Source organism: Pleurodeles waltl, chromosome 1_1 (genome assembly GCF_031143425.1).
Source record: "Pleurodeles waltl isolate 20211129_DDA chromosome 1_1, aPleWal1.hap1.20221129, whole genome shotgun sequence".
NCBI classification, from domain to species: Eukaryota; Metazoa; Chordata; class Amphibia; order Caudata; family Salamandridae; genus Pleurodeles; species Pleurodeles waltl.
Window position 1 is genome coordinate 967,584,762 of NC_090436.1, and position 14,353 is coordinate 967,599,114.

Sequence of the window (14,353 nt, forward strand, 5' to 3'; positions counted from 1 at the left end):
AGTGTGTAGTATAAATAAATGTACTGCTATATTAAATGTGGTGTTCTCCATTGACCACAATTCTGAAGCGGCTGTTTCTGTATTAATTGAGTTTTTAATGGGGTTCTGGCATAGAAGGAACCTTTTAGTAAACATTGGCCATGATTAACATGTACACTGTCATGCATATAGGATTTGCTTTTGTTCTTCCCCATTCAAATGTGTTCTCCCAGAGGCCTCTGGTCAAGCACACTGGCCCATAGTCTGGCTTTGTACCGGTGATTGATCTATTTTGTTACTAGAACTTGTAAATCTTCTGTATCTAATGAAGCCTGCAAATTGGTTTTGTGTGGAGTCGACGGTTATGTATTTTCAAGAAACTTCATTGCATGGGCTGTCCAACATGGGTGCAGGAGGTAGGATTTCGGACACATTTTCAATATGCGTTACCAAAGAGCATTTAAATAGTATTTCTTTATATGGTTATCCTGAAATGTTCACATGGATTGGGCCCCGTCTTTAACCTATGTAGCTCATTCTTAGGACAACACAACTGTAAAACTATCTCTTTATTCTTCCGAAAAAGATAATGTGGTAAGTGTCAGAATCAAGATGGGTTTTGGCTAAATTGGAAACGTTAATTATTGCATGTTTTGTTAAAGTTGTATAGTGTAAACTATTGTGCTGCTTCCGTTGTGAAACGTAACTGTGGAAGGTGGTTTAGCATTCTTATACAATGAGTAGGCTTCCAATAAATTCCAAGGCTATATTTAACAAAATAAATTTTACTGATCTATAACTGACTTGGGCAACATTTGTTGCATGATGTCTTATATTAAAGAATACAGAAATGTTGCTCTCCCTTGTTGACTTTAGTGTCTTAGGTGTTAATGTGTTTAACTTTATTGCCTCCCACAGGGTCCAGTTATTGGGACAGTCTTGTATCTGAACCCACGCTCCAAGAGGCAACAGTTGAGTACAAGATAATTTGTGATCGCCTGGTGAAGTTACTGGAGGCCTCTCTTTCAAACTCCAAGCGACCTGAACTCCCCTTCACCAAGCTATTTGTTCCTGAGAAACTGACGCAGCGAATAGCTGAAGATGTCTTGAGGCTTTCCTTCAGTGAGCCCTGTGGTCTTCGAGGTTGCGTGATCTTGGTCATGCTGGAGGCTAAGAATCTATGCAAAAAACTGGATACCGTTGTCTTCGACTCTAGTGTTGCCCCTACCTTTGAACTCATTCTTGTGCTCAAGCGTGATGGAAGCACATGGCCCAAGCTTAGGGACTTTGTCCTCAAAAGGACAGGGTTTTTATTTGGATATCAGCGAGTTTTGACACTTGTTCCCAGTTTTCGCCTTCTGAAGAGAAAACTCTATTCCTCCTCGGCGGGGATGGTTCTTGAAGAGTACTCGCTTGTATAATGTTTGTTTAAAAAAAACAAGTAGATTTTGTTCATTCTACTCGAATAGTTTGACTTTTTTTTTTTTTTAAATCCTCTTGGTAGAGCTTGGCTGTGAACATTACTCCTTGTTTTTCTTCCAGTTTTTAAATGCATGATCTTCTATGCCACTCAGATACATTTTTTTAATTGTTCATGGGTTACAGTTCTATATGTTGAAATTTAGGGTTTATTTGGGATAGTTCTTACACATTAATTTGATTATACTGTTAATCTTTTTGTAATTTTTGCCAACTTTACACACATGCATGTGATTTTTTTTTTTTTAACATTCACGTTGTTAAACCTACTTTCAGTTAGTTTTTATTCTTTCACTGCAGTTTGAGGCAGGGCGAAAGCTTGTTAAGGTTATGTTTCTTAATCCATATTGCTATTTTCCAACTTCTACTTACTGTGGTGGCTGCTGGAGTGTTCTCTTAAGCATCCGCAACTGAGCATACACCAATCTGTGGACTGCATTTTGCCTGTTCGTTCACGAGCCTTTGACCTCCTGTAGTTCAAACCTTTGTGCAATTATTAATGTTCAACGACTACAACAGTTTTAATTTAGGGCAATTTACACATGAAGTCTAATCGAAACTAGTGTAGCTAGGTTTTGCAATTTTGGTTTCATAGCTGTACAAATGCACGTGGTGTTGCAGTACTTGGGATAGCCTGTTGTGGTGGTTCTTCGAAGTCTAACTTTAATGTACCCTATTTGGTTTTCTGATTATCAAATCCCCCCCACGCCACAGCAACAAAACTAGTGATTGCACATCCTCCTTATCGCCCCAACACACACTACTAATGTGCACATGCACTGTATTTGGTAAACGAAGCAACCAACTCGGAGTTAAGCCTTTCACACGTCAATACTTGCATTGTAATTTAAGTAAAAACACAATTTGCATATGTTTATTTTATAGTAGGATTTAATTTGGCTGTAAAATATGTACAGTATTCCTTGCCATCTGATAGCAGTTTTGTTTGTATTAAACGTGGCAGTCACTCTGAAGAGATCATACTTGTTAGGGCAGCGCTTCAGTGGCTTTGTGAAATATTTTATATATTGATCCAAAGATTTTAACAATAAATATATTTTAATTATCTATCCTTTCTCGCTCCATGATTATGCAATGCATTTAAAAATCCACAAGAACATGTAGCCAACCAAGAGCGAAGTACAGAGCACCAATGAAAGAATGTTCTTTAAACGATGTGTACCCCACCCCCTTCCCCTCTTCTCCTCTCCATACCTGACCACTGCACAGCTGCTCATACTTTCTCACTTAATTTGTGCAGTGTCAATCTTGCACACAAGGTGGTCGCTCTGCAGTGTAGATTAAATAATCTTCAGCTTTGGATCTTTAAGAGTCACTTGATATATTTTTTTCTTTTTTTAATTTGTTTTAATATGGCTGGTCGGACTAAGCTGTTGAGTGATTTGGGCCTAGCGTCAGGGCCCCGTGGGTTCTCATTCACTAAGGCCCAAGTGAGGGAGTAGAGTTTTTCTTCCTTTGTGCTTAACTGTATTTTTAGTTTGGTTTTTTTTGCAGAAAATAATTTTGGGTTTAAGCTCCGACTGCTGTTCCTGCCACCTGATAATTTGGTCTCGGAGTGTGCTGTAAGCTGGAACCTGTGGTTGTTGGGTTTGTGCTCCAGTGAAACAATTTGCTTCTGAAGATGGAATTTATTTTTTAAGTATGGTTGAAGGAAAGAAACCACATCTTTTCACAATTTGAATATGCTCCTCATATAGGAATGGTACAGGGATTAATTCCTGCAAACACTGTCAAACAATTTAAGAATGTTAAATCTTCAACTGCGGCCACAGAGAAGATGTGGCCTACTGGCAAGGCCTGCAGACTTTGGAAAATGGGAACCAGGTTCTAATTCCAGTCTCAGTCCAACATTCTGTGATTCTGTACAACTCACATAATTTTCTTGTGCTTAAAAAATGTAATAGTCTGGTACTGTTTTACAGCATTTTAATGTCGCTGGGACAGATTCATGCTATAAAAACCTACCAAACGTCTTAGGCCAGGGACGCCTGTTCCCCTGCCACCAATACTTTTGTCTATCCAAGTATGCTTACCTTGGTTCTAATATTGTTGGTAGTCAGGAGTTAGACCTGCAGTTCATCAACTGATTTTGGTCAAACCTCCCCCCCCTCCCAATGATAAGGTACGCAGATGAACATATGCTTTTCTGGTTTCTCAGATACAGTACAGGCCTACTTTTTCATTTAGTAATATAGGATTGGTTATGTTATCTAGATATAATTGGGAAGCGCAAAAGATTAAACCTTTTGGACCTTGTTGCCAATAGCCAACCAGATAAAAGCTGCAAAAATCCAACTGAAGTACTAGTTTGCAGCAAATCAAGCTCACAGCTATCCAAAGTTGGCCCAGAATGATGACTACCTATCCCATGGGCACCCTTGGTTGCCAAAATGTTGTCACTTGTGCTAACAGCCAACCTGTGCCACCGGGTCATGGCAATTGTTTTTACAATAATTTTTTTATTGATTTTATGAAATATTAACAGTACATTTGTATCAATTGCAGGAGCTACTCAACCCCAACATACATTATAAAAATATCTACAAGCATCCCAGCCGGGTAATGAGATCTTCGGGTCTTTTTTTTTTTTTTCTTTTTTCTTTTTTTCTTCAAACAAAATAAACAATTGTGATTATTTATACCATCCTCTGAAGTCTCACTTTCTGAACGGGGGAGAGGGGGCACACTCCCTGCTTTGGCAGACTCCCTGTTCTGACTCTGTAGACAAATTTCGTTTATTGCACCATACAACGATGGTGCTGTTTGACTGCTTCAATTCTTGTGCTTTATCATGTGTAGCAACTAATGATGCCCCAAAACCAATGGTACCTGGCTAGGAGTGCCATACAAGAGTAGTGCCAAACGTGTCACACACCTGTCTAAATATTTGCCCTTAAAGCGTGGTGCAACTGAAAATATCTTAAGTCTTTCACAATTCATACTCCTTGGTTATGTGTGAAGGACATCCTAGCATTTCTTCCCTAAATATCTGATTTTTGGAGATTCTTGCAGAGTTCGACTTTTCAAAACCACATACGTTTACCACTTCCCACATTTTACTGCCCATCCATAGAGGTGTTTCAAAACTAGATATCCCTTTCCATTTTAAGTCCCTAATCTCCTTAATCCACACCAATTTCACTATTGTAGATGGAGGGCAAAAGTATGACTGACCCATAGAAGTAATGGAAGTAATGCTTCTGGTACATTCTGTATCTAGACATCCAAAGTGATTTTGTCTTTGTGCATAAATACCCATTTGTTTCAGGTGTGCTGGCAGATAAGTTATACATATTTGGTAAGGCACTTCCTTCATAACATCCTCTAAGGAGTGTGTACAGAGATTCGTGAAGGCTCTTGTTCCTTTTGGCCCCACAAAGTTACTCAAGCCAGAACAGCGACTCAAACTGAAAAGGGGGCATTCTGCAATATATAGAACCTCAGCAATTGAAGTATTTTACTTAAAACCGTTCTCCCTAGTATTGACCATGTAAGGGTTCTCCGATGAGTGGTCTCCACCCTACAGTGAGGCAGTGGCTTTAGGTTCTGCTCAGAGAACCTTTTAGTCCTTGGTGACCTGTATTCCCAGATAAGTAGAACCTGTCTCCCCCTGAAATGTGGGGCGGGGACCGGTCCTTGGACACCACTCATCCATAGGATAAGTTGTGTATTTTCCCTATTGACTTTATCGTCTGCATACAACAAGGTCCTATCTTCCCTTTCTGGATGCCACTTTAACCCCCCACCCCAGCCGCAAACCATTATCCTGCCTAACCCTACATTGTAATGGTTCAAGCTCAATGGCAAACTGGCAAACAGAGGGTACTTGCATATTTGTTGAAGGCACTCAACATGTTGCCCAATTGAAAGCTACATCGCTCTCGACATTTTGGTCATGCAAACCCAGATGTCGGTCTGTGGATGAATGATGCCTGTACCCAAATAAATGTGATTTCTACATAACTGAAAGTCACTCCATGATGCATGCCAATAGTCGGGGCACCAATCTTACCCCATTACACAAGTGCAGTGCTTTTCTCCACCTGATGCCACATCAAGGTATAGATATTCACATTGTGGCTCTAAGCTATAGGCATGCCTGTCATGTCCCTCATTGCTACTGCAGTTGTGCTTGTCAAATGGCATGCTGTGACGGGTGAGGGTATGTGTCAGCCAATAAACAATGGTGATACGCCCCAGTATGTGGCACAACATGAAACGTATCCCCATTATAAATGTCCTATTCCATAAACTGTATTACCTCACATATATGTGCATGGTACACTGACATCATCCCATCAACATAGACCATGCATGAAACTGCAGCTCTCAAATCTTTTTCTAAAGAGAAAGGGACACATGCTGAGGTGGGCACAAGTAATGTTGGCAACCGTGATGGCACATAAATCATGTTAATTGACATTCCCACTTACCAAGGGAAAAGTAGTGATCTATAGCTGCATCCAAAGAACAATTTAAGCCCTGTCACATGTATGTTGGACATCTTTTACAGACTGCGCTGAGGCACAAGCACCCATCATATGCTGAAGACAACTAGTTTCTGGGTGGCAGTTGCCTGTATACACATTTACCCAGACACATGGCATAGGACAGTGATCCATCACCTACTTACTTTTGGCCGGGAACATTGAGGAGTAATGGTCTGTTGCATAGAAATTACACTCACGACAACAAACAGTACTTGATTGATCAATGTAAGCAGCCATATGTTGTCCCTGCAGAGCAAGTGGTTTGTGGATTCCACCCAACTGTGTCCTAGGTCCCTGGGACAATAGGCAAGGCATATCAGTATGCAACACATGACATGTCTACACACACTCATCTATTGTGTAACACATGGCTCGACCTTACTTGTCAGAGGGAGCTGTCAAAACCTTGGCACAGTCACTTGGCAGTGGACCAGGCAGGAATGTGCCCTGTACTCCACCACTTATGGCTGCTGTGCTGCCATTAAACGCCCATCAAGCACTAGATAGGCCACCGCCAGAATGCGAGCCGTTACGGGCGTCATGGTCCAACAGTCACCCTGCCCACATTGGGAGGACAGCCCCAGCGGGGCCTCTGTGATCTTCTGGCCCACAGTCTCTGGTTCTCCCGCCTTTTTCTGAAGTGGGCGCCCTGTCAGCTGTGGACCTCCAGGATCTGCACCTTCTTGGCAATGGCTCTCCATATTCCCTTCTTTTGATGGGCGTTGACCTGCATGTATCTAAAAGACAAATCAAAAGATCACGTTCGCAAGTCTCATCACAAATGGTTGAGTCACATGTCAGTAACATCAAACTCAAACTTTCCCATTTGTTAATACTCCCCAGGTGTGACACATACAAGCCAATAAGAACAGGGACAAGACTACAGACCAACCCACCACCCTGCTCAGGCCCTACAAATGACTAAGCAAGCTTATTGACATGTGGGCCATGCTCTAGCACCCTGACTGATATGAGACACATCACATCTGTTGCTTCTGTAAGGTAAACTACTTAGGCATGAATGAAGCAACACAGTCAGACTATGTGAGAATGAGACTGCATAGTCCTTACAGGCAACTGCCAGAGTACAAACTCAAACATTATACATGGGTAACAATTAGGACGGGCATGGTGGGTACAGAAAGTCTTCCCTGTCCATGTGTGGACATGTGGGCTAACAAATGCAGACTCATTCCACTTCAGGTGATAGGGTTTGGGCTACGTAACTGTACCACATAACAGTCCTTTGGACATGTGGGCATCCTACTGAGATGGCATCCAACAAAGGCGTGCATTGCCCAGTTTCTGCTATGTGACTAAGCTACTGAGTCACATCGTGGCCTCACAGGAATCAACACACTGTCTGCACTGTCATTTATGCAATAAGCCTGTAAAGGGCAAATATGACCTGTGTGACTGTGACAAACAGGGCTGTGGGAGTAAGGGTCCTGTCATGAGTCAGACACACATTGACAATGATGCTAAGTGCACATGTGGACTAGATTAGTAACTTACCTCTGGATGCATTCATGAACTAATCAAAGGAATGAGGCATTCTGGGCAGGATTTTACACCAGAACCCCGTATTGCCCACATGACACGATCTGCTGGGTACAGGGAAGTGGGCACAGTACCACAGTTAAATAGCCAGAGACTCCACCCCAGCCTAGAAATGGACCCATACTGGGAGATGCATGTGACAGGCACTTCAATGCATGACAGTACATAATGTAGCCAATAGCAAATTAGCCTGTGGTGTGCGTGGCAACCTGAAGGGCAGAGCCATGACATGCCTTCGAAATAGTTTAGCAAGGGCAGATGTGTAAATAAATCTGTAGCACCATACACATTGCTCATATTACTCACAACTGACACATACAACATGCATACTCAGCTCATGCTGTCACGCACATACATGGTGTCTGGCATATTCAACAATCATGAGGAAAGAGATGTCAGTGGATGGCAGTAATGTCTCCTCAACTAGTTATGTGCATCCAACACAAGGAGGATCTAGGAACCCAAAACCCCACACACAACTCAATGTGAATGAACTTAACATATGGCACTGGCCATCAATACCTGCATGTTGACCCACCCATTGATGCCACTCAGACTGCACCTACAGGCACATGAGTAGTCAATCTGCACCCATGGCCACATTTTAACCTATGAGGAGGGAAAGAATGGTGAAGTACAGAGAACTGTGCACATGAGGTACATACCTGCTCTTCTGGTGCACCATAGAGTTGTCCATACGGGGTTAGGACCTCTTCCACTAACCTCGCCATCGCCTCTGGAGAGAAGGGAGGGGCCCTATCACCTGCTGGATGTGGTGCGATTGATCCTAGAGGCGGTACACATCAGCTCAGGTAGTGGAGGTCTTGCTGGCAGGAGTGTCAGGAGTCCAATGAGTGATTTTGCAGAACAAGGCCGGCTCGTCCTCCATGTATGGTCATTCACGCTGGTGGATGCAGCCATTGGCCTGTGACTGTCCGCTGTGATTGCAACTGCCTACCGCCATGACTACTTCCACCACCAGTCGCGTTCGGTTCCTAATGTCCACTGGATTAGGTCAGGCAACTGCCGTTTTAGAGGCCTGAAATTTGTATTGGGCTTGACAAACTGTCACATTTCCAAAAATGTTATTTTGAGCTCTCCAACATGCTTGTCTTGTCATGTAGACACTACTACTACTCAAACACCATTGTAGTATGTTGCAGGGCACCAATGGCATTTTACAGTGGGGCACAGTCCACCCCCACAGAAGGTCATTTCTGCTTTTGGGACATAGTCACATTTTAAGGGGCAATTGTGGTGCACATATTTTAGTTTGGTCCACATACATGTTCTGGACATGTGTGGGAAAACCATGGGGGGGGTCACATGTTACCCCTGTGGAATTAGCAGCTGTGATGTGTACTGGTTGTCATGTCTATCCCTTCTAAAGTGCATTGTCACATGTTATCATTGACATGCATCATGTATGTAGCTGGGGACACAATGACTAATGTCAGAACTCATTTCTTGTCATACATAGGTACCCAGAGGGAGGATGTCAACCACCTGTCTACTGTCCACTGCCAGACCTTCAGACCATGGAAGAACGACGCATCATCCTCCTGTATCGGCTGAATCGGCAAACAATATTGGACTGAAGTCATCAGTTGGAGGCAGATCTGATGCCAGCTATTAGTTATCCAACCAGCATACCACCCATTGTTCAAGTCATGTCATTATTGCACTTCCTAGCCAGAGGGTCCCTCCAACATGCAGTGGCCCTATCTGCTGGTATGTCCCAACCTATGTTCTGTTTGGTTTTGGAGGCTGTCCTCTCTGCAGTGTTGAAACGCCTGGGCAGCTACATTTAGTTTCCCCTACATGAGGATTTAGCCCGTGGGAAGGCTGACTTTTTTTTTTAATGGTTTTGCATGCCTTACACATGTGGTGGAGGCCATTGATGAAATACATGTTGGCCTGGTCCCACCACATGCCAATGAAGAAGTATACCGCAGCAGAAAGAACTTCCATTCCATCAACGTGTAAGTTGTATGTTTGGTGGACATTTCACAGGTCTGTTCCCATTATCCGGGATCAGCCCCCGATTCCTTCATTATACGGAACAGCACTATCCCCCCCAGCTGATAGCACTACTGTACGCAGAGGCGGCCTGGCTGGTTGGTAAGTCACATCCGTCCTGTGTGTGTGTTTGCAATGTCTGGTCCTACAATTCTTATAAGAGGGCCTCATTGTAGCACATATGTCCCATGCCTTAACAGGAGACTGCATACCCAAACCGTCCTTGGTTGTTGATGCCACTAAGGAATCCAGCTATGCCAGGGGAAGTCTCCTTCAGTAAGGCCCATGAAAGAACAAGGCAGGTGGTGGAGTGGGCTTTTGGGCTCCTGAAGGCCAGATTTAGGTACTCACCTGAAAATGTCAGATCACTGTGGCATACTACATGCTCCACAGCATTGCCCTGTGGAGTAATTTTTTGTACATCCCGGGGGGGGGGGGGGGCGGGGGGGAAGGAGCTGATTTGTGTGAAGATCTAACCAATTGCTACTTTTCTTAAGTGTATGTCATATGATGTAATAACACTGTACGAAGAACTGGAGTTGAGTGTTTTGGCAGCAAGTGGGGAGCTAAAACTCTGCAATATTCAGCCAAAGGGCGCTTGAAGTATTAGCCTTTGACATGTCCCTACCTTGATGTAGCTACATTGGGTCAGTCTCATTTCAATGTGATTTCCTTTCCAGATGCTTGCCATATGAACTGTGTAATGGGAATTTTGTTCAAGCCTATGCTTGTGTTCCTTGTACAGATACCTTCACATCCTCATGTGGGCATTTCGGAGTTGACATTGGCAGGTATCTGATGCTGTTCTGACATAGGAAGTGGACATGGATTGTTCCACTTAATGTAGGTCACAGATTTGGGGTGTATGAGACCTGTGCAAAGGCAGCTTGAACAGTGTTTTGGTGGAAGGTCAGAAGTGCACATTGTTCTTATTTATTGTGCTGTGTTGGGCCAATTGCATAGTGTGTAATCATATGACCATGAAATATGCTGTCATTAAGTACAATAAAGCATTCATCCTTCACATAGGCTAAACAGTCTTCTTGTATGACCTGTATGTAGCTGCAGATGTTTCATCATAGGCCACAGTGCTTTCGCCACAACGCTGACATGTTTGTGTCATACCACAAAATGCCAGGTCATTGACTTATGATGGACCTGTGATCAGGGACTGTTGTACTGCCCTCTGTACCTTGGTTTATGTGATGTTGGATTTCTTTGGTTTGGTATGTGGTAAGACTCAAGCTAGTAACACCATTCACCTTTCTGTTGTCCTATTCTTCAGGACAATGTCTGACAAAGCCATTCCTTCTGTGGTCTGGGGGCTGTACCTTGGTATGTGTACCTTGACACAATGAGTCAGCTATTCTTGGCTGTAACAGCCCCACCATATAGACAGCCTATGTGCTGTACAGTGAAATAAAACGTTTGGTGTGACTATACACTTGTAGCAATGTGTGTGTTGGTAGTTATCCTTAGCAGGACACTGTACCTGTAACCTATTCCTCCTTGCATTAGTATCTTGTGTCTTCCTCATTTGTTTCACATGGTCTTACATCTCTACATAGCAAAATATGGAACAGAAGCAAGCAGAAAATGACTTTGTGATAGGTGGATTTAATTAGAATTTGTGCTTTAAACTTATATTGGGGCATGGTTGAAGAGTGAAGGGTTCACTCGTGTGGCATCTACTCTACTGATTTTATCCACCATAAGTGTAAGTCCAATGTATTCCTCCCATAGGCAATGGAAGGTGCTTGAACAGTCAACAGTGAATACTTGACACAATAAGGAGGTCCTTTAGGACGTGGTCACTTGCTGCCAGTGGTGGGTGTCTTGCCATCCGCACCTCCTGGAGTCTTTGCTGGACATCCCGCTTGCATTGGGGGGAGGATGGGGGGGACAGGAGGGTGGGGGTGTGCTGCTGCAGAAGGGTGTCTGGTGTGGGTTCTTCCCCAGACATGGCCTTCCTTCCAGTGGCTGGTACTGATGAAGGGCCTGGTGTTGCAGCGCGAAAGATGGGTGGATTGTTGATGATCCCTAATTAGGGTACTGTTAATATCCCTCAACACCCCTGTTAAGGAGGCCATGTTGGTATTGTGGGGCTCACGCATATCCCTATGGATGTCCCTCTGCAGCGGCTTGATCTCCCGGAGTTCTTGTCAGTCACCAAATCCTCGTGGTCTGTGCACGTTCCCAACACTTCCACTACAAGACAGCTCAATACTCAGATTAGATTTATCACAGAGTCTAAGAGTCCAAGTGGGGAAAAGGGGATTAGGACGGGAACAGCTGGGAAGGAGACCTGTAGGAAGCAAAAGGTTAAAACACATCAAAATTACATCTTATGAAATCAGTACCATGCTACAACTCTAAGCTTCGTCTTTTCCGAAAAACATGAACAACCCTAGAATAGTCCTAAAACTGACTAGGCTTTAGATGACCAAATGCCTGAGGAGGAAACAGGAAAAGTTAAATAGGACTTTCAGATTAGAGTACGTTCTTTAGCATGAGAATCAGGAAACATTCTGAGCAATTTCTAAACAACCATATGAATCTCCTTTTAAGAATATATATCAGGAACACACAGCATTACATCTAGAACTCTGGTATTGTTGTGTTCATCTCAGAAAAAACATTGGGAAGTGAACTGCGCACATTGCAGATTTTTATATGAGTATTAAACACCATAAAGGATTGTGCACCATGAAATCACACAACGTAGATTCAAGGTATAAATCACGCAACGTGTCAACTTGAAATGCTACCAAGAAAATGTCTTAGAATAGTAGAGCACAGTAATTTACATTATTTATACACGAGGAAAGAATTGCGCGTCTTGCCAATTCAAATGCCACCATACAAATGCCAAGAAATGGTAGCGCACAATGAACAACATGAAAAGCACTCTGGGAAAGAATTGCGCGTCTTGCCGATTCAAATGCCACCATGCAAATGCCAAGAAATGGTAGCGCACAATGAATAACATGAAAAAACACTCAAGGAAAGTATCGCGCGTATTACCGATTCGAATGCCACCATGTAAATGCCAGAAAATGGCAGCGCGCAATGAACAACAAAGTTAAATGCTCATGAAACGAGTTGCACGTCTTGCCAACTCGTAAAACCTCATGTAAATGTCAAGAAATATCAGCGCGCAATGAACAACAATGTAATAACGAAGTCAAATCTTTATGGAATAAATTGCGCGTCCTCCCTATTTGCAAACCACCATACAAATGTCAAAAAATGGCAGCACATAAGTAATCTGTTATTCATTTAAGAATTTAAATCAAGAATATGAAAATTCTCAATTACGGTGTTGGGAAATGTCCAAACACCCTCTTACTGCCTGGAAACAGTGATCACCAATGAGAGATGAGCGCAGAAGACTGGAAAATCCAAATAGGCTGCCGGGACAGGAGCTCAGGAAGAAGCTGCTGCTCTGCACTGGGACCTCTGAATAGTGAGCACTGGAAGTTGGGCTGACTCTCTTTTATAGAGTCTTGGCCCAGCCTAGAACCATGCCCAGGCATGTTGCAGGGAAAGTCTCTAGAAGGCCCTGGAAAGGGACCACACCCTAACACACTCTGAATGTCTGCAGCAATACATTGCAAATGTACAGTATTCATAAGCACCTTAAAACTGAATCTTTTGGATGGAATTCTGCAATGCAAAAGGTTAAACAATAACATATCATCACAATGCATAAATTACATTATCTTGCGAGTGTTTTTGCATTCTAGATGCCCGTAGAGCGCGCACTGTCCTGGTATTGACAGTTCTACAAGTACCAGGCCCATCATGCCTTGGAACTTCTGATAGACCACCAAGACGTGGCTGATGGGGTCCTGGTCAGGAGCATCCCCAGTGACCTTACCAGCTTGCCCACGGCACCGCTCCCATTTACCCTACCCACAAGGGCCTGTGCCCTTGCCACAGGGTGGCCCCCTCCCACTGGTTCCAGGGCCATCACTGTCCAAGGTGTTGTGCTTCGATCCAGGACTAGGGGTGGGAGGGGGTGGCACAAGATGGTACACTGTCATAGGGACACACAAGTTAGGGGGTGAATGGCTGCATGTGATGTCGAGGCAACCAGGCTGGGAGGTGTTGCTGTGGGCACAGTGAGACTTACTGTGGGGGTCTGACCAGGTTGTCCAGATGGGCCTGAACTGTCCTCCACGTCCAGGAGTGTCTTCTCAGAGGGCTTCATCCATGGGGTTAGTGGCAGTCTCTTCTGTGGCCTGTGTGCCCAGTGGCAGGTAGACCTGGTAAGGTGAAACATATGTTACTGGTTGCATTGTGAGATATATTTCAAAGTTTACAGTGCCCTTTTGCAAATCCCTTGTACATAATTGATTTGCAGGTTATCCTATGGTGACAGGTACCCATGATATTGGTTGTATTACCCGACATTTGTGAAGCAATCAAATTCCATTTAGTTAAGCAGCTGATGAATTGTGCAGGTAATTGGCACTTGGGACGATGGGCTGAGAATTACATCTTGCCACCAGTTCAGGCAAAACAGTGGCTAGGCAGGATGTGGCTTTGATCATTTTGAGGCCTAGTTGATTGTCATGCAGTCAGACCCAGGAGTTTGTTGTATATGTGATTGAAGTCACAGTCACCATGTGGTCAGTGCTTTGTGAATGTGTCTGCTGCCAATAACATTCTGGTGATGCATCTTGAGGCCTTTGGGATCCTTGTTTTGCAAGCAGGGTAAGGTGTCCTTCCTGTCCTCAATATTTTCATCTTGGGTCAGCACGTCAAAATGGAGCTCGGTAGCAAGACATCTGAGTTGAGCA

General features: G+C 43.7%; 1 protein-coding gene and 1 long non-coding RNA gene across 2 annotated transcripts in view; one reads left to right on the forward strand and one right to left on the reverse strand.

Annotated features, from left to right (window-relative positions):
• Positions 1-2,526, forward strand: part of DDIT4L (DNA damage inducible transcript 4 like) — a 170,053-nt gene extending 167,527 nt beyond the window's left edge. The window contains exon 3 of the mRNA XM_069230229.1: positions 898-2,526. Coding sequence (XP_069086330.1) covers positions 898-1,400 — 503 coding nt within the window. The 3' untranslated portion in view covers positions 1,401-2,526. The remainder of the gene's footprint in view (positions 1-897) is intronic.
• Positions 1-14,353, reverse strand: part of LOC138290210 (uncharacterized) — a 188,046-nt gene that overhangs the window by 40,155 nt on the left and 133,538 nt on the right. The window contains exon 2 of the long non-coding RNA XR_011202556.1: positions 13,684-13,816. This is a non-coding gene — a long non-coding RNA (uncharacterized lncRNA). The remainder of the gene's footprint in view (positions 1-13,683; positions 13,817-14,353) is intronic.